The 27,527-nt window shown below is 38.1% G+C and overlaps 1 protein-coding gene across 5 annotated transcripts in view; it reads left to right on the top strand.

Annotated features, from left to right (window-relative positions):
- PCMTD1 (protein-L-isoaspartate (D-aspartate) O-methyltransferase domain containing 1) overlaps positions 1-27,223 on the top strand; it is a 67,814-nt gene extending 40,591 nt beyond the window's left edge. For 4 of the 5 annotated variants that reach the window (XM_047842977.1, XM_047842979.1, XM_047842978.1 and 1 more), the window contains 4 exons: positions 2,878-2,980; positions 14,751-14,922; positions 16,761-16,884; positions 24,615-27,223. In XM_047842977.1, coding sequence (XP_047698933.1) covers positions 2,878-2,980; positions 14,751-14,922; positions 16,761-16,884; positions 24,615-24,982 — 767 coding nt within the window. In that variant the 3' untranslated portion in view covers positions 24,983-27,223. Of the gene's footprint in view, positions 1-2,877; positions 2,981-9,124; positions 9,317-14,750; positions 14,923-16,760; positions 16,885-24,614 lie in introns of all 5 variants that reach the window. The other variant, XM_047842981.1, reaches the window with a different exon arrangement.
- The last annotated feature ends 304 nt before the right edge of the window (positions 27,224-27,527 follow it).

The following is a 27,527-nucleotide window of genomic DNA, read 5'->3' as shown; positions in this document are numbered from 1 at the left end:
CAGAAAAACCTCTTCACATTGGCAAATACAGAATAGAATTGGTAACTACTGAATACAAAGTTACATTTATACTTTATCTCTTAGATGGTGCTAGAAAGTGTTGACACTTCTTTTGGATACTGTTTCATTTTTTCCATTGTACCTTTCTGTTAGAATTCTTTTATTAATGTGAAAATCTGAAGACCATTTTTTGGTGGTCTCTTTGACTAGCCCATTATTTTCTGATAAAAAGTTTTATGTATGGGTATAGTCTGGACACTTTAGACAAAAGGGTGTAATGACAGAAATGTCTCCTTCCCACCCTAGGTCTCTGAGGCCCTTTCCTTGGAAGTAGCTGTGTTTGTGTTCTTAGTTTTCTAGGTTTTATTTTCTGCTCTATTTAATGCCTGTGTCAAATATGAGTTGTAATAAACAGCATCACACTACATTTTTATCATATATTTAAAATGTTCCAGTTGTATTTTACATTCTGAATAAATGAGATATTGGCAACATTGCTATTTAAGTTCTGTCTTTTATTAATGAATTCTCTTAAATTTATTATTTTTAATATGTTAATTATACAGCTTAATAGTGATAAGGATATGTTTCCATGTTACTTACATTTTGTTCATTAAAAAATCATAAATGGTGTATTTGCACTAGAAGTTAATACATAATATATTCTGCACGTCTGTTTACGGTATGGTCAAACCCTTTATATATTAATGAAATTGTTTTTATACCCAGGTAATGTGAAAAACAAGTTATGTGAAAAACATCCTTAAGAAATTTTCTAAATGAACTTTAACCTTATTTCCAAAAGTTGCCACTTTGGTTTTAGACAATAAGCAGAAAGCAAGGAAAGAAAAAAGAGACTTTTAAGTGATGAACCACCTGTGTAGTCCCTTTGAAATAGAACTCAAGGTCAGACTCCCTCTCTTAAGAAAGCAGTGTGAAATACTGAATAGAAGCCTTGATTTCCAGATTCTTTACATGACACCTTTATTATGTAGCTTATGCATTTGGTCTTAAAGGAAACTTCAGATTCTAGCAATATGGATGGTTTTCATTGATTTCTTATCCATGTAGCCCGGGTTTGGTCTGGTCTCATAAGAATAGTTGATTACTATAGCTAGATTCTTAATGAAGAATGAAAATATGGAAGTCTTTGTTTTACATTAAATGGATCACCTAGGAATTTATCTCCTAGAACAGTATTTTCCTCAATATGTGCATAATGTTAAGTAATTATGAGTTGAGTTTTTTTAGTGAGGAAAACTTTGTTCAGTGTTTCCTAGCATTCTTTGTTTCCTTATGGAAATTCAAGTTATTAAAGTATTCAGATTCAATATAAAAAAGAGATGTCCCCATGTGTTCTCTGAGTTTATTTATTTTTTATTTTTTGCCACTTTTATTTTTGAAGACAGGTTATTTTTGTTTATGGTAATAATCAGGAATTACAAGAGGTCTAAAATGATACCAGATAGGATGTTCCAGTTTTCAGACGACCCAACTGTTTGACTGTAAGGAGACCAAAACAGAACATTTAAGATTGCATCAATCAGCATAACTTACTTTAAAAGTATGAAAACACTGCAAAGGTAGTTAATATGATTTTTAATCATATTAAATGGAATATGATAGAAATACAGTAGGTTAAAGCATTATCTGATTTTGGCTTGAAGATAGTATCCAAACATTTTGGTTTAATTTTTCTAGTTTAGGTAGTTTGTAGATCATACATCATTTTTTTTCAGGTGCCCTCTGAACATTCAAACATGATAATTGATGACTGATTTTTTTGTTGTTGTTTAAAACATCTTAGAGGTCAGTAGAACTCTACTATGTATTGTATTTTAATGACATTCAGTAGGGGGTATATCCAGTTAATTAGTTCCTAAGATACAAGATACAAAAAAGAAGTACGTATAAGATAGGGAAGATACATACACGTATTTTTTTCCTAGAAGACCAATTTCAAAATAAAAATATAACTATAGAGTAGAAAACTCTGGCTCAGTTTTGGAAGTTCAAAAGCACGTAGCCTACCCAGATGAGATTGTGTGTTACTGTCCTGTGTGTCACGGGGCAGGCGGTAATGCGCCCAGTAGCTTTGGGAGATGTGAATTCGGTTGCTGGTATTTTGTGACTGTCGCAGGTCTCCCTCCCAGTACCGTCTCCTGGGGCTCAGAAAGCTCTCCTTTTCTTCATTCCTAGAATGTCACTCCTCCTTGGCTGTGGGTAGAAAGAAATGCTAAGTGAAGTGTGAGACACCGGAACAGAAGAGTAAACTCGGCTGTGCAGTCCTGCCATCTGGTGGCCACATTCTGCTAGACGTGGGGAGCTCCGGAAGGCATAGGGTGTAGGAACTTAGCATATAGTGGGATGTGTGAGACATTTATAGAATAGCCATGTTAGCCCATGGTGTCAGGCACTTTAGAATTACCCAGTTTTTAACAAGTGATAAATGAAAATGTAATGGTGAAGAACTCAAAACTTTAGATAAGAATATGATTATTTCTTAGTCAATATTGTCCTGACAGATGGGCTGCTCTCGAGAGAACTCTCTATAACTTAGTCTTTGTTTTTCTTTCCTCCCTTCCTTCCTTCCTTCCTTCCTTCCTTCCTTCCTTCCTTTTTCTTTCTTTTTCCTTTCTTCCTTTTTCTTTTTTCTTTTCTTTCTTTCAAAGCCATGGAAACAGTGAGATTTTCGATTCAGCTTTTTAAATCTGGCTAGCAGACATTCACATATTCAAGCCTTTTAAATGCCCCTGTGGTAGGAAAGTGAGCAGAAGTTAAAAGAACTCTGTAAAGACATATTACGATACGTATATGTGTGTGTATTTATAAATATATATATATTTTATAAAAATGCTGCTGCTGCTACAATTGCAGGTCCTTTTGGAATAAATCACGGGATTGAGCTTCATTCAGATGTGGTGGAATATGCCAAGGAAAAACTGGAGAGCTTCATCAAAAATAGTGACAGCTTTGACAAGTAAGTATTCACATCTATAGTTTTGATTTGAAAGCAGTTGATAAGCAGCTAAATATGACATGTCTGTTCCTCAGTGCTGTTCATCAATCCTGAATTGCTCTGCTGAATGCAGCAGAAATCAGTGTGGTATAAAATGACTGAAAAAATTAAGTTAGAGGGATCATGCTATCATTTTTGTTCTGTGTAACTGTAAATTATAAATAAACGCAAAGTAACTTTTGTAATCATTAGTATCACTGCATCCGTCACTGGCGGATACAGTGATAGTAATGGCGGTAGGGTTACGTTCCATTCATTAAAAATCATACAAGCACCTTTTCTGGCGTTAGAAAATACTGTTCTGAAACTGGTTTTATACCTTTGGAGCGGTAATTTAACAGTTCTTCCCTCTTTAACATAGGATGATACCTGTTAGCATGTTTACTTTTTTTTTTTTTTTTTACATTTATTGATTTTTGAGAGACAGAGAGAGACAGAGCACAAACAGGGGAGGGGCAGAGAGAGAGAGGGAGACACAGAATCCGAAGCGGGCTCCAGGCTCCGAGCTGTCAGCACACAGCCCCATGCAAGGCTCGAAATCACGAACCACGAGATCATGACCTGAGCCGAAGTCGGACACTTAGCCGACTGAGCCACCCAGGTGCCCCCGAAGGACTATCTTAAAAACACTCAATTACCTTGTAATATAACTAGAGTTAATTATCATAGAAATATATTGATCTATTCTGTGATAAGGTTGTGTTGAAGCCATTGCTTTGTAAAACATTGTTTTGAACTCGGACTTTCCCTTAGAGAGTGCAGACTTTGGTCCTTCGCCTGGCAGGGGAGTCTTCTCAGTGTGCAGTGTTCCTAAAATTCAGCAATGATAGCGCTACGGGGCAAGGGTGTCTTATGCTGAAGTACACGAGCTCTGCGAAGTTGTGTAAAACGTGATGGCATATCTTCCAACTAGTCGTATTTTCCAAGAAAGCCTTAAAGAGCTTAGAACACTAGCTTAGAACAAGGTCACCTTCTCTTGCAAAGTTTTAGTACAAAGCCAGAGTTCTAACTCTGCTTGTTGGGAGTGGGCCTTCCCCACTCATCTCTAGGCCCTGGCCATGACCACGGAGGTGAGAAACTTGGGAGTCTGAGTCAGGGCTGAGGGCTTTTTTCTAAGAGTTTCAGCCTCGGGACAGTGCATGAAGGAAGCGGAGAAGGCCCTGCGAACGTCTGCCGGAGTGTTTTTTCCTCTTTCCTCCCCTTCTCTGCCCCTCCTCTCCGTCCCCCTGCTCTTCGCTTTTTCTCCCCTTGCCTTTGCCAGTGTGTATCTGTCCTCTGGCAAGTGGCACTCGATTGGTTGACGAATAGAAAACGGATACGCTGCTGCAAATCCTCAGTGAAGGGGAGTCTTCTGTCTGGCTGTGGTTGTAATCGGGTTACGAGAGACCTCAGGCGGGCAGGCTGGAGTGAACTGGAACGTGTTCAGGTTTATTTTGTCCTATAGTTAATTCCATGTATTTGAGCAAGCCATTTGAATTTTCTGCGTCAATTTGGGGAACACCATCCTTTGTCTTATTTATGCTTGTCTTTATAAGTAGTTAAAATTTAAATCACATTGGAATCATTTTTCAAGTGCTTACCATGTTGGTTCATATTCTGTTTCCAAGAATAACATATTGTTTGACAGAAAAAAAAAAGTTTTTAGCCGAAGTTATTTTATAGGAAATTGGGATTCAGTTTTATCATCCTTTTGTGTCTTATCATTTCTGTCTGCTTATTTGTAACATGTTAAATGCTTAAGATGTGGACAGGAATATTTTTTATATTGTTGATCAAAACTATAGAATTTTGTTGAATTTATTGGATTCCTATTTTATGTGTTTTGTTGTTGAAACAGTATACACAAAAGGGCCTTTTGAATACATTTGAACTTAGAAAATACAGAGGCACTATTAGTAAAAGCCAGTGTTTAAGTTCTACCATGAAGTCTGGTGTTACTAGATAGTAATCCATTTCCAACGGAATGCACTCAAGGATGAACCTTGAATCCCTGAAGCATCTCTATACAGGTATCTATGGAGCTCAAGTTTAGTGCTGACAACTAGGCCTGGGAAACAATAGAATATGTTATTATTTAAAGCATTTCTATGTTGATGTAATTTATAAATTTTTTTTTTCAACGTTTATTTATTTTTGGGACAGAGAGAGACAGAGCATGAACGGGGGAGGGGCAGAGAGAGAGGGAGACACAGAAACGGAAACAGGCTCCAGGCTCTGTGCCATCAGCCCAGAGCCTGACGCGGGGCTCGAACTCCCGGACCGCGAGATCGTGACCTGGCTGAAGTCGGACGCTTAACCGACTGCGCCACCCAGGCGCCCTATGTTGATGTAATTTAAATATCAAATAATCCGTAACAGAGAAGCTTGAACACTATATATTTGTCTCAATTAAAACTTTTTTTTCTAAAATTGTTTTCATATAATTATAAAACAATTAAAATTTCCTTGTGTTTCTTGAATTTGTTGTTACTCTGTGATATAGATTTGTTATTCATAAAATGATGAATTAGAAAATATGGTGATACGATTTCTCTAAATGTTTATAATTTTTAATGGTCTTGCTATTTTAGTTAAAATAGTCAGGCTTTATAACAGTTGTTTTTGAAGCATTGCAACTTTTTAAAGCAGATTCGTACATTAATAAACTAGTCTAAAAAATTAGTTATGGAAATATTATCTATTTTGGTTTTCAGGTAGTGTTCTGAAGTATTATTTAAATATTTCAGATCTCTATATAGAAGTATCTTACACCCAAAGAGCACTAGGTACTGGGAAAACGTTTCCATTTGCGTAACGTGGTGAGTGGTTGGAAGCTGAGATTTCAAAGTCGATGAGTTCTTATTGGCCTCCTGTTTTGGTCCTTTTATATTATTTGGTTTTGGTGACAAACTATAAAGATATAATAGTGTTCTTTCTGTCTTGTGTTTTGATGATTTCTTTGCAATTTTTTTGGTGTTTGTGGATGATACTTCTATTTATATTAACTTTTGGAATTTGAAAAAGTTGCTGTGCAAAGTGATTTTAAAAATCCCATTTCTAAGCAGTCACATTATATTGTAAACAGGTCGTCAAGATACATATTTTAATTAATAAAATAGAAAGTAACTCTGGAAAATTAATTGCTCTTTAGGTATTCCTTAGTACCAGATTATTTTTGATTATGTGTAACACAGAATAGGTAGCTGAAACGTAATACTCTTCCTTACTTATCCTATTGGTTTGGATCTTTTTTGGGGGGGTGGGGAGGGTTGGATCTTTTTTTAATCAGTTGCTTTTTCAAAACTATTATGTCACGATTTAAACTGCATTTTTAAATTTTCTTACGTGTATCAATTGGAGATCATAACTCCAAATACAGTAGGTAGGGAAAAAAATCCATAAACTACTCAACCTTAAAATAAATAATGTAAGGTGACCTTTTAAGAAATGTAAGTGTGTGTTTTTGTGTTTATTTTATAAAGCAAGCTAGGTTCCTGAGTCTTGAAAGTAGTATTTCTTCTTTTAGAAGAAAGTGTCTTTATTGTAATGTATGCATTTTAAAATTTTCTTTCCATGCCTTACTCCTATATCAGCAAACAAAATAATTTGGAGAGGCTACTCTGAATTGACTGTATTTGGAGACGGGCAGGAGGGGGAGCTCTCTTGTATGGTTTATCCTTGCTCTACGTTGGTATTTCCAGATTCGTTGAAATTCCCTTATAAACATGACATTTGATTCCTAGGGTCCTCTAAAACATTGGCAAACTTCTCTAGTCAAGGACCAAGTAGTAACTACTTTGGGCTTCCTGGGCTAAATGGTCCCTTTAGCAACTGCTAAACCCCGCCATAATGCAGAAGCAGTCTTAGACACTTTGAAAGGGAGTGGGCATGAGGTGTTGTAGGGACACTTGCTTTACAAAAGCAAGCAGCAGGGTGAATTTGGCCTGTTTGCTGACCCTTGTATCTTCACACTCTTGAGAACACCTTTATTTTAGCCCACTCTGATCTAGACAAGTCTTTGGGCCTAGGTCTTAAAGGCCGTTAGGTGTCTGGCTTTCATGAGGGAAGAAGTTTGGAGAAGGTCAACTTATAATCAGTATTTGTGCTTGAGCAGTAAGCAAAATAATCTCTCCGGTGGTAGTTGCTTGGAAGAATAATTCAGTTAAAGTAGCCTGAATTGTAAACCTTTATGCTGTAAATGCTTTGCAAATGAGTTGGTAATTGGTATACACTTTTTTATAGCAATATTATGTATTTATGTAATATATACATGCGCATGTAGTTGACTCAGCTCCCTAGAATGCATGCTTTGGAGTGTGCCATTTCCTAGGAATACATCACTCGATCCTGTCTGGCTCCCCTCCCTTTCAAGGATACTTTAGCCAATTCTGGGAATAGTCTAACATCAGTAGTCAAATGAGGGCAGCATTGTTTGATTTATTTGAAGATTTTCATTCCGTTTGAACAGAAGACTATAGTTTCTATATAGTTATATACATGAGTCATGATATGAGTACTGAAAACAGTAATGAGATAATGAAAAACAATAGCACCTAATATGTATTGTCTGTTCATTAAGTACCACGTACATTCCATGTGCTTAATCCACAGTCCTAGAGGCCATTTTGGTGTCCACGTTGCCCAAGTGGGAAAACTGAAGACTGGACAGGCTGTGACCTCGCCTATGTCCATCTTTTTATTTACTTCTGAATTAACTATGATGATGTAAACAGTGATTTATCCCAATATTTGTTCCAGCAGGAAGCTACCCATGAATGACAGTCGAGCAGTTTAGCCCCAGATACAAAAGTTGAAGCAGCGCTTATATTTTTATCATTTATTTCCCTTTGATTAGGATTAAGGAGGGCTGTTAACATGGTTAAATGCACGGTAGCATTTTTATTACAAAGCATACTTACCCTGTTCACTGGTGAAACTCACCTATGGTGTGAGTTACTTTTGGGGGCAGAGATGAGTGAGCGAGGCAATGCAGTTGAGGTATGAGTTTTAGTTAAGTGCAGATAGTATACTCTTTTATGTTTCAAAGATGTAATTGGCTTATGGCAATGTCTAGTGGCCTAATTTGATTTTTAAGTATAGGTTTGTGTTGCTTGTGCTTTGATTTGCCTTGGAAAAATGCTTCTATGTCCTGTCGACTTTACCACTAGAATAGTCCTGCTTCCTCTTTAAGAGAATTATGGCACACTTGAAGTAGTTTTGCGATCTATAAATGTATAGTCAACATTACTTCAAAATATTTCTCAGATATTTGAATATTTTCGATACACTAATAATGCTCAGATGGTAGTTTTATAGCAATTACTACAGGTTGTGAACTGTTTTCAATCATGACATACATTCAAATGGTGGTAACAGAAGTGCTTGAAAATAGTCATCAGGGCTATTCATCAGTTCTGTATTTTTAACATCCGTGAGAAATGGCACGGGGAAAAGTTGGATTTAGGAGAAGAAATTACCGTTGAAATACTTGGACGCTCGCTTTTATGTGATGTACTGTCCTGTTTCCTATAAAGTATTTAGAGACTGGTTTTGATCCTATGGATTTTCCTAAAGCTTCTTTCAATGAAAAAAACACTGTATTTACTTACTCTTCACACTTTGCTTTAAATAATGCTTGAAATTATTCTGAGATGAGATTGATGCAGTTGGAAGGGAAAACACTTGAAAAGGTAAAGTCTTTGCTTTTTAAATTTTACACTATTCCGTAGCTTAATTATTGATTGTAAGAGTTTTTGAATGGTATAACTGCATTTGGAGAGCAAGAGATAATAATATTTCCCTGGATGTTTCTTCCCAGTGGAAAATTCTGAAGTTTTGCCTTGTTTTAACTAAATAGTCATAGCTCTCAAGACCCAAAATGTATATTTTGACTAAGTGTTTTAAGAAAAAGAGGTTTCTGTGATTCATTTGGCAGGTGGTTTTGGATGAGGTCTGAGAACAAGGTAGGATTCTTTCCTGTGACCTTGAAATCCTTTATTCCATTGGAATAATTGTCTAAACTTTCAATGACAGCATCCTGTGGCACATGATAAACTAGGTGTGCAAATTGTCAGCCCCCCACTTCAACAGTGTATTGAAGGGGAATGTTGTTTTTTCTACTCTCAGTCAGCTCCTAGACCTAGACTATCCGTCTAAGAGGGAAGCTGCAGGGCAAGGCTAGGTCACCCTGATCTCCTAGCAGCTTATCAAAAGAATTATATGGGCAAGTTGGCAAGGTCCCTGCTGTGAAGGAAATCACCTGTCCGACTCCAGATGAAGATATTTCAACACGCACCTATAAAGAAAACCACTGCTAAGGTAAGTGATGAGAATCCCAGTGTTATTTCGGGCCGGTGTTCGTGTGTAAGCCAAGATAACGTGCTCTCTGTTTTCCCGCAAATGATTTCCAGTGTACGTTATTAGTAAGAGCGTGCCAGATAGTTTTCCCTCTCCGCATAAGAGAGTCTGAAAACAGTTCCTGGCTTTGCAGATTTAAATCAACAAATGATTAAAGTCTAAAGTGAATAAATTTGTAGTTATTACACGCATTTCAGAGCTGTTTATTTTGTGTACGGATAACTTCTATCGTTAGGTATAATTCAGTGTAATTTAGGAGCGTGAGTCATCTCCATCTGGGAAATTTTGTTTTGGAAATTTTCTTCAAAGAATAAAAATGATTGCTACTTTTCACTTTACTAACAGACATAAAATTTTAATGAACTTTCCTAAATTAAGAATAAAAATTAGAGCAAGCACACGTGAGCCATAATTTATGAATAATAATAACCACAAAGGAAATGCCATTTTGGTTTGCCTCCCTGCTCCTACCCCTAGGTTTCGTGTAGTTTTTGATTGATGTGAAAAAATGGAATTTGGGTTTTCCTTTTCACTAATTTTAACCTAGATTTCCTGTATAGATCTATAAATAGTGTAGTACTGTTTTGTAGTAAACTGAAAAGCTCTGGTTAATTTATTGCTGAAGTCTTCCAGATTATACACAGATTGTATTTGTGGTTTAAAATATGTCCTTTGCCTCTATAGAGGTTTGTGGAAACTTAGGTGAGATGCAGCTTTCAGAAGATAGTGAAAGCCTGCGGGAGAACATGTTTTCTTTATTTTCCTGTCAACACTGGAAGAATGAATAGGAGTTGTAATTTACTCTGATGACACGGTAGCTATTATGCACGTCTCCAGTCAGTCGTCCAGCTCTCTGTAAATATTGCCTGGGCATCATCTGACACGGGTGGGGGCACATCCATAAACATTGGCCTACACACGTCATTAGCCATGGAATTGGTGTGAGTTTATTTATGTGAAATGCTGTTATAAAAATAAGCCACAGTTTTACTGTTAGAATACAGAATGTCTAAGATCCTCAAATATGTACCTAGTTAGAAGGACTAAAGCTCATCTCTAAGTCCTTTATTAGGAAAGATAGTCCATTACCTACTTTTTTTTTTTAGATACAATGTATAAAATAATCATTTTGAGAATTGTTTTGTGTTCTTTAATAATGTGAAGGATTCATGTATTACTGGTAGAAAAGGTTAAGCCATAGTTATAATCAAGAGTCTCCAGATGAGACACTATCTCTGGCAGATATTTTTCTTAATGACCACTAAACTGGTAGTGTTACAGTTTTTTGGTAATGTGTTTGGCATATGAATTTTCTTTCTTTTAAAAAAAAATTTTTTTTAATGTTTATTTTTTGAGAGAGAGAGTGCAAGTATGGGAGGGGCAGAGAGAGGGAGATACAGAATCAGAAGCAGGCTCCAGGCTCTGAGCTGTCAGCACAGAGCCCGACGCAGGGCTCGAACTCACAAACCGTGAGATTATGGCCTGAGCTGAAGTCGGATGCTTAACGGACTGAGCCACCCAGGCGCCCCTGGCATATGAATTTTCTATGTTCTAGTGCCAACATTTGAAGACATTACAGTGTCCTCAGTTTTACTTATGTCCTTGAAATTTTACTATGTTATAACTAGAAATAGTCCAATCCTTTTGGAACATCTCAAGTTCAATTAAACTTTCAGATTCGAATATTCTGTTAAAATAAATTAATTTGACTATGTTAAATGAAAGTGTAAAGAACTCGTATGTATTTGTTAGAAATATATGTTCCATTTGCATTAGTAGAAATTTATAGATTTAGAGATTACTCCCTAAGAGAAAGCAAAATATACTTGTTCTGATCTGCATTCTAGGGGGAAAAAAGATGAGGTCGTTTTCCTAATGTTATGGTGGCTTATTTAAGATCTTCTGAAAGGCCCAAAAAAGTACCTTTCAGTTATAGGACAGTTGATTTATTCATTAAAGGTGAGGATTTTTTGAAATTATTTGAGTTTTGCCTTTTTTGGCATTTTGAGAAAAACTATCTTCTGTAGCATGAAGTTACAGCTTTTTATAGTGACCAGTTTAGTACAGCAAGGATCATCATACTGTTATAGAAAGTATCATAGGCACATATTTTTCTGTATCTTTCTGGGCAAGTTTCTCTTCTAGTCCTAAGATTTTTTGGGTTCCTATTCAAAGTGGATAGGTAGAAAACATTTATGTTTTTTGTATGGTTCTCTTAGTAAATGTATTCTGAGGACTGTCATAGGTGATGGAGATACATTTAAAATTCAGAAGAAATATTCACAGAAATAGAAAGGAATACCAGGGGAATGTTTCAAAGGGAAGCCTGTATTAAGGAGAAAGTATTAGAAGCGCCTCGTCAGAGATTATAAGCAGAAGGGTATTTGTTTAGTATCTTTAGTTTATGTGGCTGTTGAAATACACATGCCCCTACACATAAATAAAAGAAATATTGCGCTATTTTACATTTATTTTGGGCTAAATCTTTGAAATCCCGTGTGAATTTTATCCTCACAGTACAGCTCAATTTGGACTAGCTGCATTTTAATGGCTCAATATCCACATGTGGCTAGTGACGACCATCTTGGCTCCCCTGTGGTTCTAGATTGTCCTGTCTCATCTTGACATTTCTCAGGGAGCCTTTCTCCGATTCCCTAGGTCTATTTCCTTTCGTCCTTAGTCTTATGGAATCATATTCCTTTCCTTTAGAGCATTTATTATAGCTGTAAATCTGTATTAGTGACATTCTTTGATTCTTGTCTCTTCCACTAGATGTAGGCTTGAGTGTTTCCCATTCTGTTTCCAATCTTTACACACAACTGGGCTCGATAAATAATATTTCACTTAATGAATTGTGCTTCTTAGGAAATTTGACCAGAATCACACCTTTGATTTTAGAATCAGGCACTAAATTATTTCTAATTAATTTTGCTTGGATGAGGACGTCACTAATCTGAGAAGTGGTCTTAATCGTAAGTTGTGTACTCGTAATGGTGTTGTCTTAAGTAATAGTTCTGTAAGTTACCATGTATTTTTAACAAATAGGAAGCTTTTTAAACCGTAAGCATATTTTTTAAGTTGATTTAATAGACTTGATAAAAGAGGTTTAATAATTTAATTTTTAAAATACAAATTCCCAAAAAATAAGACTGACTTAAATTATCATAAAATTAAATTATCTAAGATGAATTTTTATAAGAATAAAGATCTTTAGATTTCATTGAAAATAGTCTAATGTTTTCTTGTTAAAGAATGTTTACTGTGAGTTTCGTAGAATGATTAAACCACATGATCCACAGTATCTTATACTTAAAAGTCAAGAAACTATACGTTGGCCATATTTTAGGCAATCATAGGTCATACCATAATCTTGAGTTTAAAAAGAATTTAAGCATGGCCCTAACCTAGGTGCACTTTTATGTGTACCATGCTAGTAGGAAGAATGAGATACTGTTAAAATAGAGTTGGGTAAGATTTCATTACTAAAACTGATACTTGAACTGTGTCTTGAAGGGATGGTAGGCATTTATCAAGGGAAGGAGAGAGGGAAGGGTATTTCAGTCAAAGGAGCAGCATGTACCCAACTACAGGATTTCCAAACAATTCGTGCTAGTTCCTCTAAGCAACTAGAAGCACACACAGTTGACTCTTGAACAACATGGGCTTAAACTGTGCAGGACGGCTTAAATGCAGATTTTAGTACGGTACTATACATGTATTTTCTCTTACTTATTTTCTTAATAGTTTCTTTTCTCTAGCTTACTTTTTTGTAAGAATACAGTATGAAGTACATGTAACTAAAAAGTGCTAGTCATCCGTTTATGTTATCATTGTGAGGCCTCCGGTCAACAGTAGTTTGTTAGTAGTTAAGTTTTGGGGGAGTCGTAAGTTATACTCGGATGTTTGACAGCAGGGAGGGGGTCAGCACCTCTAACCTCCGCCTTGTTCAAGGGTCAACTGTAATTCAGTTTGGCTACAACATAGTATGTGTGTGTGGGGGGGAGGGGCAGTGAGGGGGAAGAGCAGGGAAGGCAGAGGCAGGAAACGAATCTGGCAGGACAACTTGATGGTAGAGTCATAAAGAGCCCCATGTGACACTCGAAGGAGCTTCACTCCATCCTCTGCAGTAGGGAGCAAAATGATGGAGGGGAGACCTGAAAAGTGTGAGCAGCGAGGAGGCAGTTACAGTGAAAGAAATGATGGGGCATGGACTCTACCCTAGTGTGGGGGTATGGGGAAGAGAGGGTACACTGATAAGTCATCCCATCCCAACTCCTCAACCCTTCCCACCCCACCTCTAAGCCTCCAGTAAGAAGGTAGGGGACCAAAGACAGGGCATAGTTCTGGTAGACTCTTCTTTAAACATTAGTGAATATAACGTGTCTGTTGTTTAGTGAATTTTAATGAAAAGTTGTTATGTAATAAGTCTATTAATTAGCAAAGGACAGGATATGTTTTACAAAGTAGAAATGATTATGAGTCAATCTTTGTCATTTTTTACCGCATGCCGAAACTTTTAACATGGATTATTCCATCCTCAAATAATAGCCTGACTTTTACGTGTGGTCATATTAACGTTAATCAACTTAAAAGTAAAAGGATATTCCATGAATTAGCTTTCTAAAAGATTATATGTTTTATTAGTGCATTGGGTTTTAATTAATGTTATACATTAGAAACTATTTACAGATTTGTTACACCTTAAGGAATAAAGTAGGAGTCTAAATAGGATAGTTTGTAAAAGCATAACTCTCTATACCATGAACCAACACTGTAACCAGGAACAGGCGGCCTGGACAAGATGCCTTTGCTTTGAAACCCTATCTCCTTCTGTTCCATAGGGAGATCCCAGGGGCCAAAGCAGCAGTCACATAACAGCCCTGTAACGTAGCTCTGCTAAAATCTCCCTAATCATAGTGGTTGCTGAAGTGCGTCCTTTCCTGACGAAGCTTTGCCACTGTTAGCCACGGCAGAAATGTCAAACAGAGATGTGGACTGCACGAGCCCTTTTCGTGGCCGCTGGCCCATCGGCTTTTTTTTTTTTTTTTTTTTTTTGGAAAGGGCAGTGGAAGGTGAACTTAGTGTATATCACTTGTGGGGCATCACAAGATTGGTATCATGAGGAGCTTTTCCTTATGCTCGTTTTTTAAGCCCTAAGTGAAGTTTCAGTATGGCAAAAAAAACAGGTTGTTTTAAAAATGTGAATTATATCATTGATAATAAAACTATATATTTGATCAGTTTAACTTCATAAATATGATATTTAAATCAAATCTCCTGATATTTTATCCTTAATTTTGGTAACTTCACTATTTCAAAGAAGTGGATTATGTTAATTTTTTTAGATTTAACCTTTTGTTTAAATGAATTAAAATATATTTGTTTTTTCGTGCAGATTTGAGTTCTGTGAACCCGCATTTGTGGTTGGTAATTGCCTCCAGATAGCGTCTGACAGTCATCAGTATGACCGCATTTATTGTGGGGCTGGTGTCCAGAAGGACCATGAAAACTACATGAAAATCTTACTGAAAGTTGGAGGCATTCTGGTCATGCCTATAGAAGATCAGGTAACTTCTGTCCTTTGCTTAAGCATGTTAGTTTAAGGTGGGAAATGTTCTATCAGTGAAAAGTAGGCTGTGATTTTTAAGGAAGCAGTACTCTTCACAGATCTAGCTATAAAAACAACAAAAACAAAACCTTGAAACAGACTCTTGAACCAAAGCAGATACAGAAGAGATCCTTCTACTAGGGTTTGAAGAGATTTTCGTCTCCCCAGAGCTTAGCCTGTGTGATGTTTGCCCAGTTGCTTCCTCCCACAGTTTTTGTACCCAGAGCTGTTCAGTTGGGTGTGAAGATCTCTACCAGCCACTCAGTTTCCAACATTCTTTAGTTCTTTGAGCGTAGAAAAGAGAAATTCTATTTGGGATTTGGTTTGGACTGCTTAAATCCGTTAAAGAAACAAGTAAATTTTTAAATCTTGATTTAGTATGACATAGACTCATTTGAAAATATTTTTTCAGTTATTTATCTGCCTTCGGTTTGGAATTATTAGGGATAGTAAGTGTATGAAATATTAATGTATTCAGGAAATGGGTGGCTCTTTCAAAAGGAAATTACTTTAAAAATTTATAAACATGGAGCGACCTGGGTGGCTCAGGCGGGTAAGTGTCTGACTCTATTTCAGCTCAGGTCACGATCTCACGGTCATGACCTCAACCCCTGTGGAGCCTGCTGGAGATTCTCTCTCTCCGCCTCCCTCTGCCCCTCCCCTGCTTGCACTTTGCTCACACGTGTGCTCTCTCTCTCTCTCTCTCTCTCTCTCAAAAAAATTTTTTTATAAAAATGTATTTCAAAACAAATCCTTAATATTCATATTAACCTAAATTTGAGATGTTTAAAACGCCTTATGGTTTACACGGTAGGAGATAAATTATATAAGACAACTGGGACTTTGCCTCATCATTTTGGAGTTTATAATCTTGGGGGAGGGGGTCCCTTAACATCACAGCATGTTATTTGCAACTCAGTAGATTTCACCATTACCATGCACTAAGCTCTGTAGCAAATTGTTTGTCCGTAATTAAAAAGACATAATATAAAAACATTCATTAAAAAACATTCCTGGAAAAACATTGTTACTTGAATGCTTCCAGAGTTGAGACTCCCAGATGAACAATCTTCTGTTATCTGTTGAAAATACCTTTCCAAATATTTTTAAGATAGGGCTTCCCATTGGTATTTTATTAAATATTAATTATATACTATCATCCGAATGTCAAATTGGCTTATTTTTATAATAGAAATTGAAGATATTAATTCAGCTTGATCAAGCCATGTACTGAGCTAGTTTTTTTTTTTCCCAAGGACTGGGGATGAGTTTTTGCCAGGTAGGTAAAACTTGTAATGCTCTTGTGATTAATTACGTTTATTTGTGAAATACTAAGTTGCGATTAGAATTAGAATCTGCATTTTATGACCATCATGGGCAACCATGAAGTTGACTCATTGGTACAGTGATCAGAACGTGGTTTTATTAATGCTTTATATGATGCTTTAACCAAACAACTGAACCTATGTGAGACATCTAATTTGGGATCCACTGGCAGGTGTGGGTTGGAATGAGGCCCCTAGAAGGTATCAGACCCCAAATATAACGTGATGGGTCACTTGACCATATTTGGATATTCTATATACATTGATTTATCTATCTTGAGCTGCAAATATTTGTGATTTCTTCTGTATTATTTTATGGTAAGTATTTAAATGATAGTAATTTGGTTGCATTCAAATACAGGTGATTATATAGCAACCATTGGCAGTTATTCCATGAAAACAAAATTGTGACTGTAAGGCGATCGCATTTCCAGGATTAAGCTATTCTGTTTCTGTGTTTTCCTCCAAATAGTTAACACAAATTATGCGAACTGGACAAAACACTTGGGAAAGTAAAAATATCCTTGCTGTTTCGTTTGCTCCACTTGTACAACCAAGTAAGAATGATAATGGCAAACCCGATTCTGTAGGACTCCGTAAGTAACTGTTGGTCCTTTCCGACTGAACCGTGACTGTTGTTAAACTCTTATGGTTGGGATTTAATGGACTATATGATTATGAAAAATCAAATAAACATGCAGTTATATATTTAACAGATTTATTCAGCTTTTTTGTGGGGGTGGGTTAAAATCCCTACCTTGCACCAGACACAGTTAGCTGCCTTCATGGACATATGAAAAGAAGGGGCAGGTCAAAGAAATCATGAATTTATTACTTATAGCTGTGACTTTACTAATTATATTAAATTTGTTGTCATTTTCTACACAGAAGGATGACAAACACAACAGCCTTTATTTGAGCTGAAAAGAGCTTGGTTGTTCTAAGACCAGAAACAAGTTTCAGGGTAGTCGAAGTTCGTTGGCTAGAGTATAGAAGATAGATTATATACAGGGCTTTCCTTATCAAAGGTAAGGAAACCTTATCAAAGGTAACCAACCAAAGGTTGGTTGTGGATAGACTTGTTCGAAGGTAGAAAAATAGTAGACTGAATTGTAGGCGGTGGTAGAGAGAAAAAGGATGGAGAGTTTGGCCTTGAGCGGCTAGCTGAGTGGTGGTACCATTTGTTGCTGTTTGCAGGACTGGCGATGGAATAGTTTGGAAATAGGTGTAGGAAGATCAGGTATTTGATTCTGGCCGTGTTTGAGTTTCCTGTTGGCATGCACATGGTAGGTAGTCAAGTGGTTGTAAACCCACTGCACAAGGGGAGGTGTAAATTGGGAATCCTCAACCTAAAAATGGCATTTTCAGCTATGAGAATGGATGAGAGCACTTGGGGGAGAGTGAGGAGAGAGAAGAAGTGTTTGTGTTGGAAATCAAGAAAAAAACAGTATTTCAAGAAGGAGGAAGTAATAAACTTACTGCAGCTGAAAGTAGAAACAGAGGGAAGAGTAATATTAATTGGCTTGTGATATATCATGATTTTGGAAATCGGTGAGTAAGATTCCATCCCCAAAATGAACTAACTTTACCATGGTAGACTTCTTGCTTTAACTTGCTTTTTAAATGAATATATTTCAAAGGAACCTGGCTTTACATGTAACTTTATCTTCATTCTTTATTTTACCCTTTTGTGAGCTACGTGGTTTTTGTGGCCTGTTTTTCCCTCTTCCACGTTCTTCCCAATGGAGAGAAGGATTTGGCGGTCAGATAGCTAGGAATTGAAACGTCATTTTTATCACCTACTAAAGGAGTTGGGGCGGAATATGGCTTAGGTCCGCACCCTTAAATTAGACTATCCACGCAGCCACAGGCAGTAGTGGCCAGCCTCCCGTCGTATGGGCTCGCTCCGTAAATGCAGGGGAGCAGAGCTTCATGTGTGGGTGAGCGGAGGAAAAGACCAGGGAAAGGCCACACGTGGACAGCTGCTTCGCACGCACGAACCATACAGACCGCTCCTCCTGCCATGGGGACGAAGGTATGTGGTGGTGCAGACAGACCCATGTGGTTCTGTGGTAAGGGGCAGTGAGCGGCAGGGAGGGGTCTCTTCCCTAGACCCCGGGAGAGGGCTTCCTAGCGTTCTTCTGTAACTGGAGCTGCCATCGGAGAGACCTGTTGACCGCTCTTTCCAGATTCACAAGATGCATCAATTCTGACACAGTGCTCTTACTTTAATCTCATTTAGAAAGAAATCAGGCACTCAGTTCAACAAACAATTTGAACCTTTCACAATTCGGAAAGTGTTAATCAGCCATTTTTTCCGAACGTACTTGTTGCTGTTGTATGTTACTCACAAGATTGAGTCAATCTACACAACAGAACGACATAAGACGATTACATAAGGAAACTTGAGTATATAGAAAATTGAAAATAAGAATGATAAAAAAAAGGATTATCAAAAAGATCCATTCTGTTAGTAAAGTTACTCTGCTGGAATGTTGAATTTAAACTTCCTTCCTGTCTGTTCAGAGACACGTGCTAGATGTATTCTGGGACTGAAAGGGACTGGTGCTAGGAACACCAGAATCAAGTAACTGTCACCTGTATTCACATGCATTGTACAGTTATTTCAAAGTATACTTTTTGGTAGACCATACACACACATTCCCTCGTATATATAGGTGTATGTATATACCATATACTACATACTATAATATTTAGTAGACCATACCGTACTAAGATCATTGACTATTTCAACTCCTTGCTAAAAGCAATAACTAAAAGCAATAATAATAATAATAACAAAGTAAAACTATTTTTTCCCTCCTGTTTTCCAAATATTAGAATTACAGGTCATATTTATGACCATTTTCGTTAACCTATCATAACAGGTTAGAGAGTCACAAAAAAGAAGTAATGAAAAAAATTCTGTGACACGGTGGCCTAACCACAAATGTAATAATGTATATCTGTAAAGATATATAAGTGTCCTTGTAGAGGTCCCTGTGGACTTCTGTGCATCAGCCATTTAGGTGTTTCACTTTCTCATGGAGACTGTTGTAGCCCGAGACATTCCTCTTTAACTGACAGTTTCCCTAGTTTAGTGTCCTTTAGAGGAGTCTAGTTTGTAAATGTGGTTTTGCAGTAACACAGTTACAAATGGGCAATTTTCATTCTTTCTCATTTTAAAGATGTCCATACAGTATAGCTCTAGGTAGTTAATAAGACTATCCTCTGTGGGTTGATGGACATAACTGTGAATGTAAAGTAGGGGCATAAATTTGGTTGAAAGGGATAAAAGGGGGAAGAGCCTAAATTAAAAAAAAAAAAAAATCCGTCATACCTGTGAAATACTTACAGGTGAAACGATCTATCCAAATTTGTCATCACAATCGTCTGTGGTGGGTTTGGGAGGAAGAAATGGGAGTGTGGTAAGATTAGCTGTATGGTGAGGGTTCAAGCTGAGTGGTACATGGGGTTCGTTATACTATTACTCACTTGTATACATACTCGAAAGTCTCTCCAATAAAAGGGAAAAAAATCATCAGCTCCCAATAGCGTAAAAATGAGCCAGGAATTACGATTTTGTAAAAAATAAAAGCTTTTTTATGAATAATGTTCACAGAACGAAAAAGTTCTGAAGATACTATTTGTCAAAACTTAATAGGATGTTTGGAAAATAAGAACAAGTTTCTTGTGTTAAAATTGCTGGTTAGAGAACATTATTTCATTAATTATAGGGGATTAAGTTACGAAAGAATGTTAGCAAAAGAAGAGAACTAAAAAAATACACCTGCAAATCTCTGGCAAGTGTATTTTGTAGCTATAAAATTGCCTATATAAATAGTTACTAAAATGTAGTTAGAATTTTCCTCAGGTTTATCACTGCTTTTGATTCAATTCACATCTTCTTTCCTTTGTTCGCGGGGTGGTATGCAACATTCTAAAGGAGCTGCTTCAAGTTCAGGTGGGCCCTTTAGAAGGGGAAAAGGAAAAAGGGAAAAATTCTATACCAACTAAGGCAAAACTTTCCTCCATACACCACCCACTAGATACTTCCATCTCTCAGACATGTGGGTTTTTCCACCCCAAGGAATTCTCGAATTCTTTGTGGACACCAACTAGGTGTCCTGTGATCTGACCCCTCCTGTCACTAACCACTGTTCGCATAGACCCCGAAAGTTAAAGGGCTTGTACGAGGCTGCCGCCATCTCCTCCAACTTGAGCCCCCAGCCACAGGTACACGTTTTCACCTGTGTTTCCGTCAGCCTGGCTGTAAATCAGGAACTCCCGTGACCCCTTTCTGGAATTCAATAATCTGTGGGAGTGTCTCACAGAACCCAAGAAAACAGTTCACTTACTGGATCACGGGGTTTAGTGTAACAGGGGCCAGCACAGAAACAGCCGGCTGGAACCGAGGCACAGAGGGTTTGTGGGAAGGACCCAGCTTCCGCGCCGCCTCTGAGGGCCCTTCTGGCACTTGCACGTGTTCATCAGCCCGAAGCTCTCCGAACCCTTGCAGTGAAGGCTGTTTATGGAGGTTTGATTGATTAAGTCACTGGCCATTTACGACCGACTCAACCTGCAGCCCCTCGTCCCCTCCCAGAGGGTGCTGGTGAGAGTTCCAGTCCTCTGGCAACCAGCCCACTCACTCAGGGGCTTACCAAAAGTTGCCTTGTTAGCATAAACCCAGGGGTGCTTGAAAGGAACCTGTTATGCTCTTACCACTTAGGTAACTCCCAGGTGTTTTCAGAGCTCTGTCAGGAATGCAAAGCCAAATGTATATTTCTTGTTAAAAATCTCAAGGGGCAAGAGGCTTCATAAATTGTGGCAACAGTTATGTGGCCGCTTATAGAAGCTGCTGTTTTTGTAGGTTCAAAAGTGGCCCCAAATCAATGCTTTTGTGAGATTGGCCTAAATATAATGCCCTTTTCAGTCGTTGTTAATGAAAACGAAAGTGCTGACTGCTAGGTTCCCGTGAAATCTTTGCAGAGACTACCTTTTGGGAAACAAATAGAGCTTCCGTGTGTGTGTTAGAGATAACCTTCATTATAATTTTGGAGTGAAAGCTTTGATTCAAAATAAAATTTTAATAGTAGTCAGGGTGAGTATCAAATCCTTAACTCATAACTGGAAGCGTTACAAGCAAGGGAGTGTTAAAGAATAGAAAATACGGGGGGATTTTGAATATTTTCAATTCTGAGAATTATCTAAAAGTTTGTGTATCATTTAGACAAACTTTGCGTGAAGCTCTTGTGGGTGCAATTTTAGGACTTAAGTCTGAATCTTTTTCCATTCTGGGTCCAGTTGGTTCTTTATGAAGTGAGGTATTCTGACAGTTTAGGATTGCAAGGTTCATCATTCTAACAGTGTCCTTGGAATAGCAGTGTTGGCAGAGGACGAACATAATTCGGGTGTTAAAAGAAAATACCGAAAATGAGGGCAAGGTGCAAGAACAAAGACCAGCTGAAAAGACTAATTATAGCTCTATTTCTTAGCTCTTTTATTAAAATTCCCAAGACTCTTTTATAGATTTATTCTCCACCGGCCTCCCCCACCCCTGCTTTTTCAGTGTTCACTCAGGCACAGGTTTCTTCTGTGTCCACACTCCCCCTTGGGTGCTCGCCAGAGGCTGTTGGCTCTCAGATTTCTGTCCCCAGCCCTGGCCTTGCCCCTGAGTCCCAGACACATGATTCAGCCGCTTGCGGTTGGGCAGGAGCAGAGACCGGGCAGTGAAAACGCCCACGTTCAGGTCCCACCTCCTGTCACCTACGACCTCTGTGACCGGGACCAAGTTATTTCACTTCTGTCTACTTCCTTTTCCTCAGCGCTAAGTGTGCTGTTGCCTGTAACACGCAGAGATGGTGGCCAGCGTGTCGCTGTTGTTTTCCTTTCTGAAATCTTCTTCCAGGGGATGTTCACAGACATTCCAGATTTCATACGGAACAGAGTTTTGATTTTCTCCTCCCCAGCTACCCTTCCTCTTTGTCGTGTCAGTAATTAATTGACAGTCGCATCTACCAAGCTGCCTGGGCCAAAAACTCTCCCACATCCAGTGCCCGTCCAGTCTGCCTTCAAAGTGTGTTTCGGACTTGTCCGTTTCTCTACGTCTTTACTGCCAACCTCCCTTACTCTAATCTGCATCACAGTGTGGTCAGATCTCAGGTGGATTACTGGAGTATTCCCGCTGGGCTCCTGCTCCCTCTCTTTATGATCCATACTCCACAGCGGACCCTCAGTGCCCTTTTCATTGCATTATGACCCTGCCTTTTTAAAACCCTTGATACAAGGTACATTTTTTTACCAGGGCCTGTAAGATCACCCCTGATCACCTCCCTTACTGTTTGCTTCCTGCTCTGAACTTCATGGACACCAGCCTTCTTTCAGCTCTTGGAACGTGCTAAGCTCATTCACCTTCTAGTGTTTCGCCATTCCCCGTGCGTGAAGCTATTTACAGACGGCTGTTTCTTCGTATCGTCTAGATGTTAGCTCAGACACGCCTCTCCTAGGGGAGACCATTGGGACTACCCAGTCGGAAGTAGCCATACCCCATGTTACTTTGTATGTCATTGGTGTTTTTTCTCATATCTTCTTTTTTTGTCATAATTACTTTTTATCTGTCCCTCCCCCAAATATATAATCTCCATAAGAGCAGGGACTTGCTTAGTCTACATCGTTCACTCTATCTAAATGAGCTCTTTAATAGTACCTGGCGTATAGTTTAACACAATGGTGGTTGAGTGACTGTGAAACAGCTTAACAATTTTGGGCGATAAGCAGAACAGGTTGGTAGTTTACACATTTTAACATATAAGAGATGAGATTTCCCCTCTGTTTTTACTTAACCAGTGTTCACAAAACTCATGGTTGGCAGAAGCAGGACTTGAACTCAAATTGTTACATGTTTCCGTTTCCATGTTGGATAGTTGGGGGCAGGCCCAGACAGGAGAACAAATGGTTTTTAGTCGAACATGCCCAGTATGGCCCTTGGGAATTCTTTTCTATTTCAGATTGCAGTAGGAGAGTTGAAAAAAAGTTTGAAGAAAAGATTTTGTCGTGGGCCACTGAGGCATGTGCTGAGGGATCGTCGAATGAGCCTAGAAAGGCCTCCCATGCTGGAGTTTTACCAAAAACCCTGTCCCTTGCTGCAGCGTGTATCCAGTCTGTGATAGGGTCTAGGGGAAGGAAGCACTCGGAGCCTTGGACAGGCTGATAGACTGTGCAGTTCTAGTATCTGCAGGCCCCTGTACGGAGCACAAGGAGGAAGTGCCATGGCCCCTCGTTCCTGGAGCTTACAGTCTGATGGTAGAGGGAGGCCACATACCGAAGAGTTCCTACAGGAGGCAGGATTTCATAGGTTATAACAAAAAAAGTTTGCAAGGGAAGTATCCAGAAAAAGAGTACCAAAAGTAAAGAAATAAAACATACATGGAGAGTTTTTAGTGCTGTTTAACTGAGGAGGGTTATGTTTTGTCTCGTTCAGGCATTTGAGAAGGCTCCTTGATGGTAGTTTTATTTCCACAGGGATGGCAACTAGGAGAAATGAAGTTCAAGTGGGACGAGAGAATTAATTTCTCTATGTCTAAAGCATTGGAACAGAGCAGGCTACAAGGAAGAGTATGTGTTCTAGGGCTTATGGGTTTGTAGATCTGTGGGAGATGGGAGCGGAGGACCGACTGTATTTGATAGAAGTAAACATCAATAACTGGAGGAAATCTCAGTGTTTTGGCCTGTTTTGGCCTATTACATTGTATACAGCATGATTTCTGGCGGGCCTTTGCCTAAGTTGTACTTACTGATTTACAGAGGAAAACTCGGTGTGTGTGGGGGTGTGTGTGTGTGTGTGTGTACACACACACATGCACAAGCTTTAAAGCTCCGACTGAGGCAGTCGTTCAAATGTTGCCTTTGAGTTTTAGGAATAGATCGTTCTCTTGTATGGTTTTCAACATCAAAAATATAAAAAAATATATGTGGTATAAAATCTGTCTTCTCTTCTTATCCCCTAACTGCTTCATTCTTACGGAACCCGTTTCTAAGTTCTTACTTCCTCTTTCAAAGAATTTGCATGCATATACCTGGGGACACATATACACACATATCTACACATAGACACCTCCCCGCTTTCCACAGAATTGAGAATGGTGGCGTGGCATATAGAGAGCACCTTTGAAATCTTTGTTAGAAAAAGAAGAGGTTTTATACCTGGTGTTTTCTAACGTTTGCTAAGAAAGAGTTTGTTCTGTGAAGAAACGAGCAGTGTATAATGTTTTGCTTTTTGATGTGTTCCGTGTGTGTGTTTTGTTTGTGCTTTTTTTTTTTTTTTTAGCTCCCTGTGCTGTCCGGAATCTCCAAGACTTGGCTCGCATTTATATCCGACGTACACTTCGAAATTTCATAAATGATGAGATACAGGCCAAGGGGATTCCTCAGAGGGCTCCACCCAAAAGGAAAAGAAAGAGGGTTAAACAGAGAATCAATACTTACGTATTTGTGGGTAATCAGCTTATCCCTCAGCCTCTAGACAGTGAGGAGGATGAGAAAATGGAGGAGAATAACAAAGAAGAGGACGAGAAAGATCACAGCGATGCCATGAAGCCAGAGGAACCACCTCAGAATTTACTGAGAGAAAAAATCATGAAACTCCCTCTCCCTGAATCTTTAAAGGCTTACTTGACATATTTTAGAGAAAAATAACTTAGATCAAGAAGAAAGAATGCCTACTGATAATTCCTTTAGTCTTGAAAATGTAGCATTTGTTAGGAGTTAAAAGAGAGCGAATTCTTTCAACAGAGCGAACTATAGTGGAAAAGGTATAACTTGTTTCTGTCTTAGTAATAAAAATGATGTATTCAGTAATTAAAAAGAATCCCTTTTTATAAGATATATTTTTCTTTAAATCTTGGAAAAAAGGCTGTTTTAACTCAGAGTGACTTCAAGAGTGGAATACAACAATACTCAAGATTTGTATCCCGTAAATCCTTTTCTGATTCCTGACAGATTTGTAGTGCCGAGGCTTACATTTCATTTCATAGAAGGTTACATAATTGTTAAGCATATACTGGTTTTTGAACAGCAGTTGTTTTCCTTTCCTCTATGAAAACCTTCTGAGCGAATTAGGAAGTCAAACGCTGTGTAGACCCACTCACCTTACTTTGGTTGCAGTCACTATTGTTGAGTTGCTGTAGTATCCCGGGCAATCTATGAGTGCAATAACAATACAGATGTTGAATAATTTAGCTTTAAAAAAAAGTTTCGTGGAGTTCAGTGGCACTGCTACTTTTGCTTTTGAATCTATTGCCAAAAGACATGGGAAAATATCTGCTTCTCTCCTAGAGATTTTAAGAGCACATCAAGTGAACATTAAATAAAAAGTATATACTCAGTACAGTTCTTGATTTGTGTGGACCCTTTACATTTTCAGTATTTAAAAACAATGAGGTTATCCTACTCTCTGGTGTTTTAGAAGATAGTATGTGTAGGATGGGTTTTTCTCTTGTCCACTGTATAAAGTGTTTGGTTTAAAAAAAAAATCACTGTTGTGTATGACTGTCGATACGACAGACAGGGAGTCAGCTTGAGTAACGGCCCCTTTCTTGGGTTGCTCTCAGAAGCAGGTGCACTTTAGCAAATGGAACTTCTGGTTCATTTGAATCTTTGTCTTTGACAAGGTAAGACTGAGCTAGCCTCAGAAAGAAACTCATCTTTGTCGCGTAGGAGATGTTCACAGGAATTGTATGTAGATGCCTCTTGTTTTGAAAATCCAATTCAGAATCATAGTGTAATCTTTGGGACCTATGTTGTGCTCATTTAACTTTCTCACGGTGTGTGGGTTGTTTGTTGTTGTTGTTGTTTTTGGTGAAGTTCTAATGATCACTTTTTTCTTAATATCACACACTTAAGCTATCCATCATTTGAATATTAATTATAGCTTATCAGCGATACAACAGTAAATGCCATTTTTGATTTGTTCCTTTTCTTCCCACTAGGGCCTGAAAATAGTCATTCCTTGTTAAGAAAGTACACAATGGAACATACTTATTACTTCATGTAACATGGATTATGTATTTTTTAAAAGGAAAAAATTGAGTGTATCTCTTATTACCACCAGCATCCCTGTTCCCCGTAGTTGATCAACTATGTTTAAGGAAACCCAACTGATACATAGTAAAAGGGTTGTTATTATCTCTTTTCAAAGATTCAACTATTAGTAATACATAGTTGGTTTAAAAAATCTCAGCTCTGGTAATTCTACACATTTAAAAATGAGCATTTGAAATATTCTAAGTATGAATTATCTCAAGTAAATGAGGGTATTTTAGTAATGGGAAAGATAATTTCATGGAAGGTGTTTGTTTTATACCAGTGACTATAGGGCTAGGTGATAGGGGTTGGGGGGTTGGGTGTTATCTCCACAATTTTTTTCTTTTTTTAGATGATTGCTAAGCTGTTACTGTTAAGAAATGTCCCATCTCATTTCTATCAAGGAAAAAAAAATAGTTGATACAGTTGTCATCTGTTAGGAATGGTCACTGTATTTTAAATTAAATGTTAGTTTTAGAAGTTTAGTATTGTTCCTGGTGCCCACCTGTTTTTATCCAGCACCCCCCCCCCCCCCCCCCCCCCCACCCACCCCGGCCGCCCTCTCCGTACTCACTCTGTCGGTTTTGGAGCTCGTGTCCAGATAGTAAACATACATATTCTTAAATGATGATTTTACTACTCAGAAGAGAGTTTTTGTTAAGGATATATTTGAAGATTGACTTGCTCACATGGTCTTTTACTCTGTGGACCTTGCTTGGCAAAGTATACAGTAGGTTTTCGTTGCCATTACATATTTTTGTCATTGAAATGTATCTTTTGTGTTTTTAAATGCATCCATTTTACAGTTGTGACTTTATTATTGACTTTAAATAAAGAAGTAGAAATAAATGAAAATTAAAGTGAAAGCCCTTTTATTAATGGGAATATATTAGAATGATCAAGAATATTTTGGGTTCGTGTTTTTTAATGAACTCATGGTTACTTGGGTGTGAATAATTACGCTTTATAGGTGGAAAAAGTAGCAAAGAAAGGTAAAATTAAATGAAGATGATGAGGACTATAGTCATGGGGTTTTAACAGCCAGATAAAACACTGGAAATAATCTAGTCTTTTCTTTTGTAGAGAGGAGGGCTAGGGAGATAGCACGAGTCTCCGAAGTCAGACAGCTAGATGGAGAGGACTTTAAATAGCATCCAGC

Source organism: Prionailurus viverrinus, chromosome F2 (assembly GCF_022837055.1).
Source record: "Prionailurus viverrinus isolate Anna chromosome F2, UM_Priviv_1.0, whole genome shotgun sequence".
Classification (NCBI taxonomy): Eukaryota; Metazoa; Chordata; class Mammalia; order Carnivora; family Felidae; genus Prionailurus; species Prionailurus viverrinus.
The sequence above is the reverse complement of the archived record's forward strand: the minus strand, read 5'-3'. Positions and strand labels throughout refer to the sequence as shown.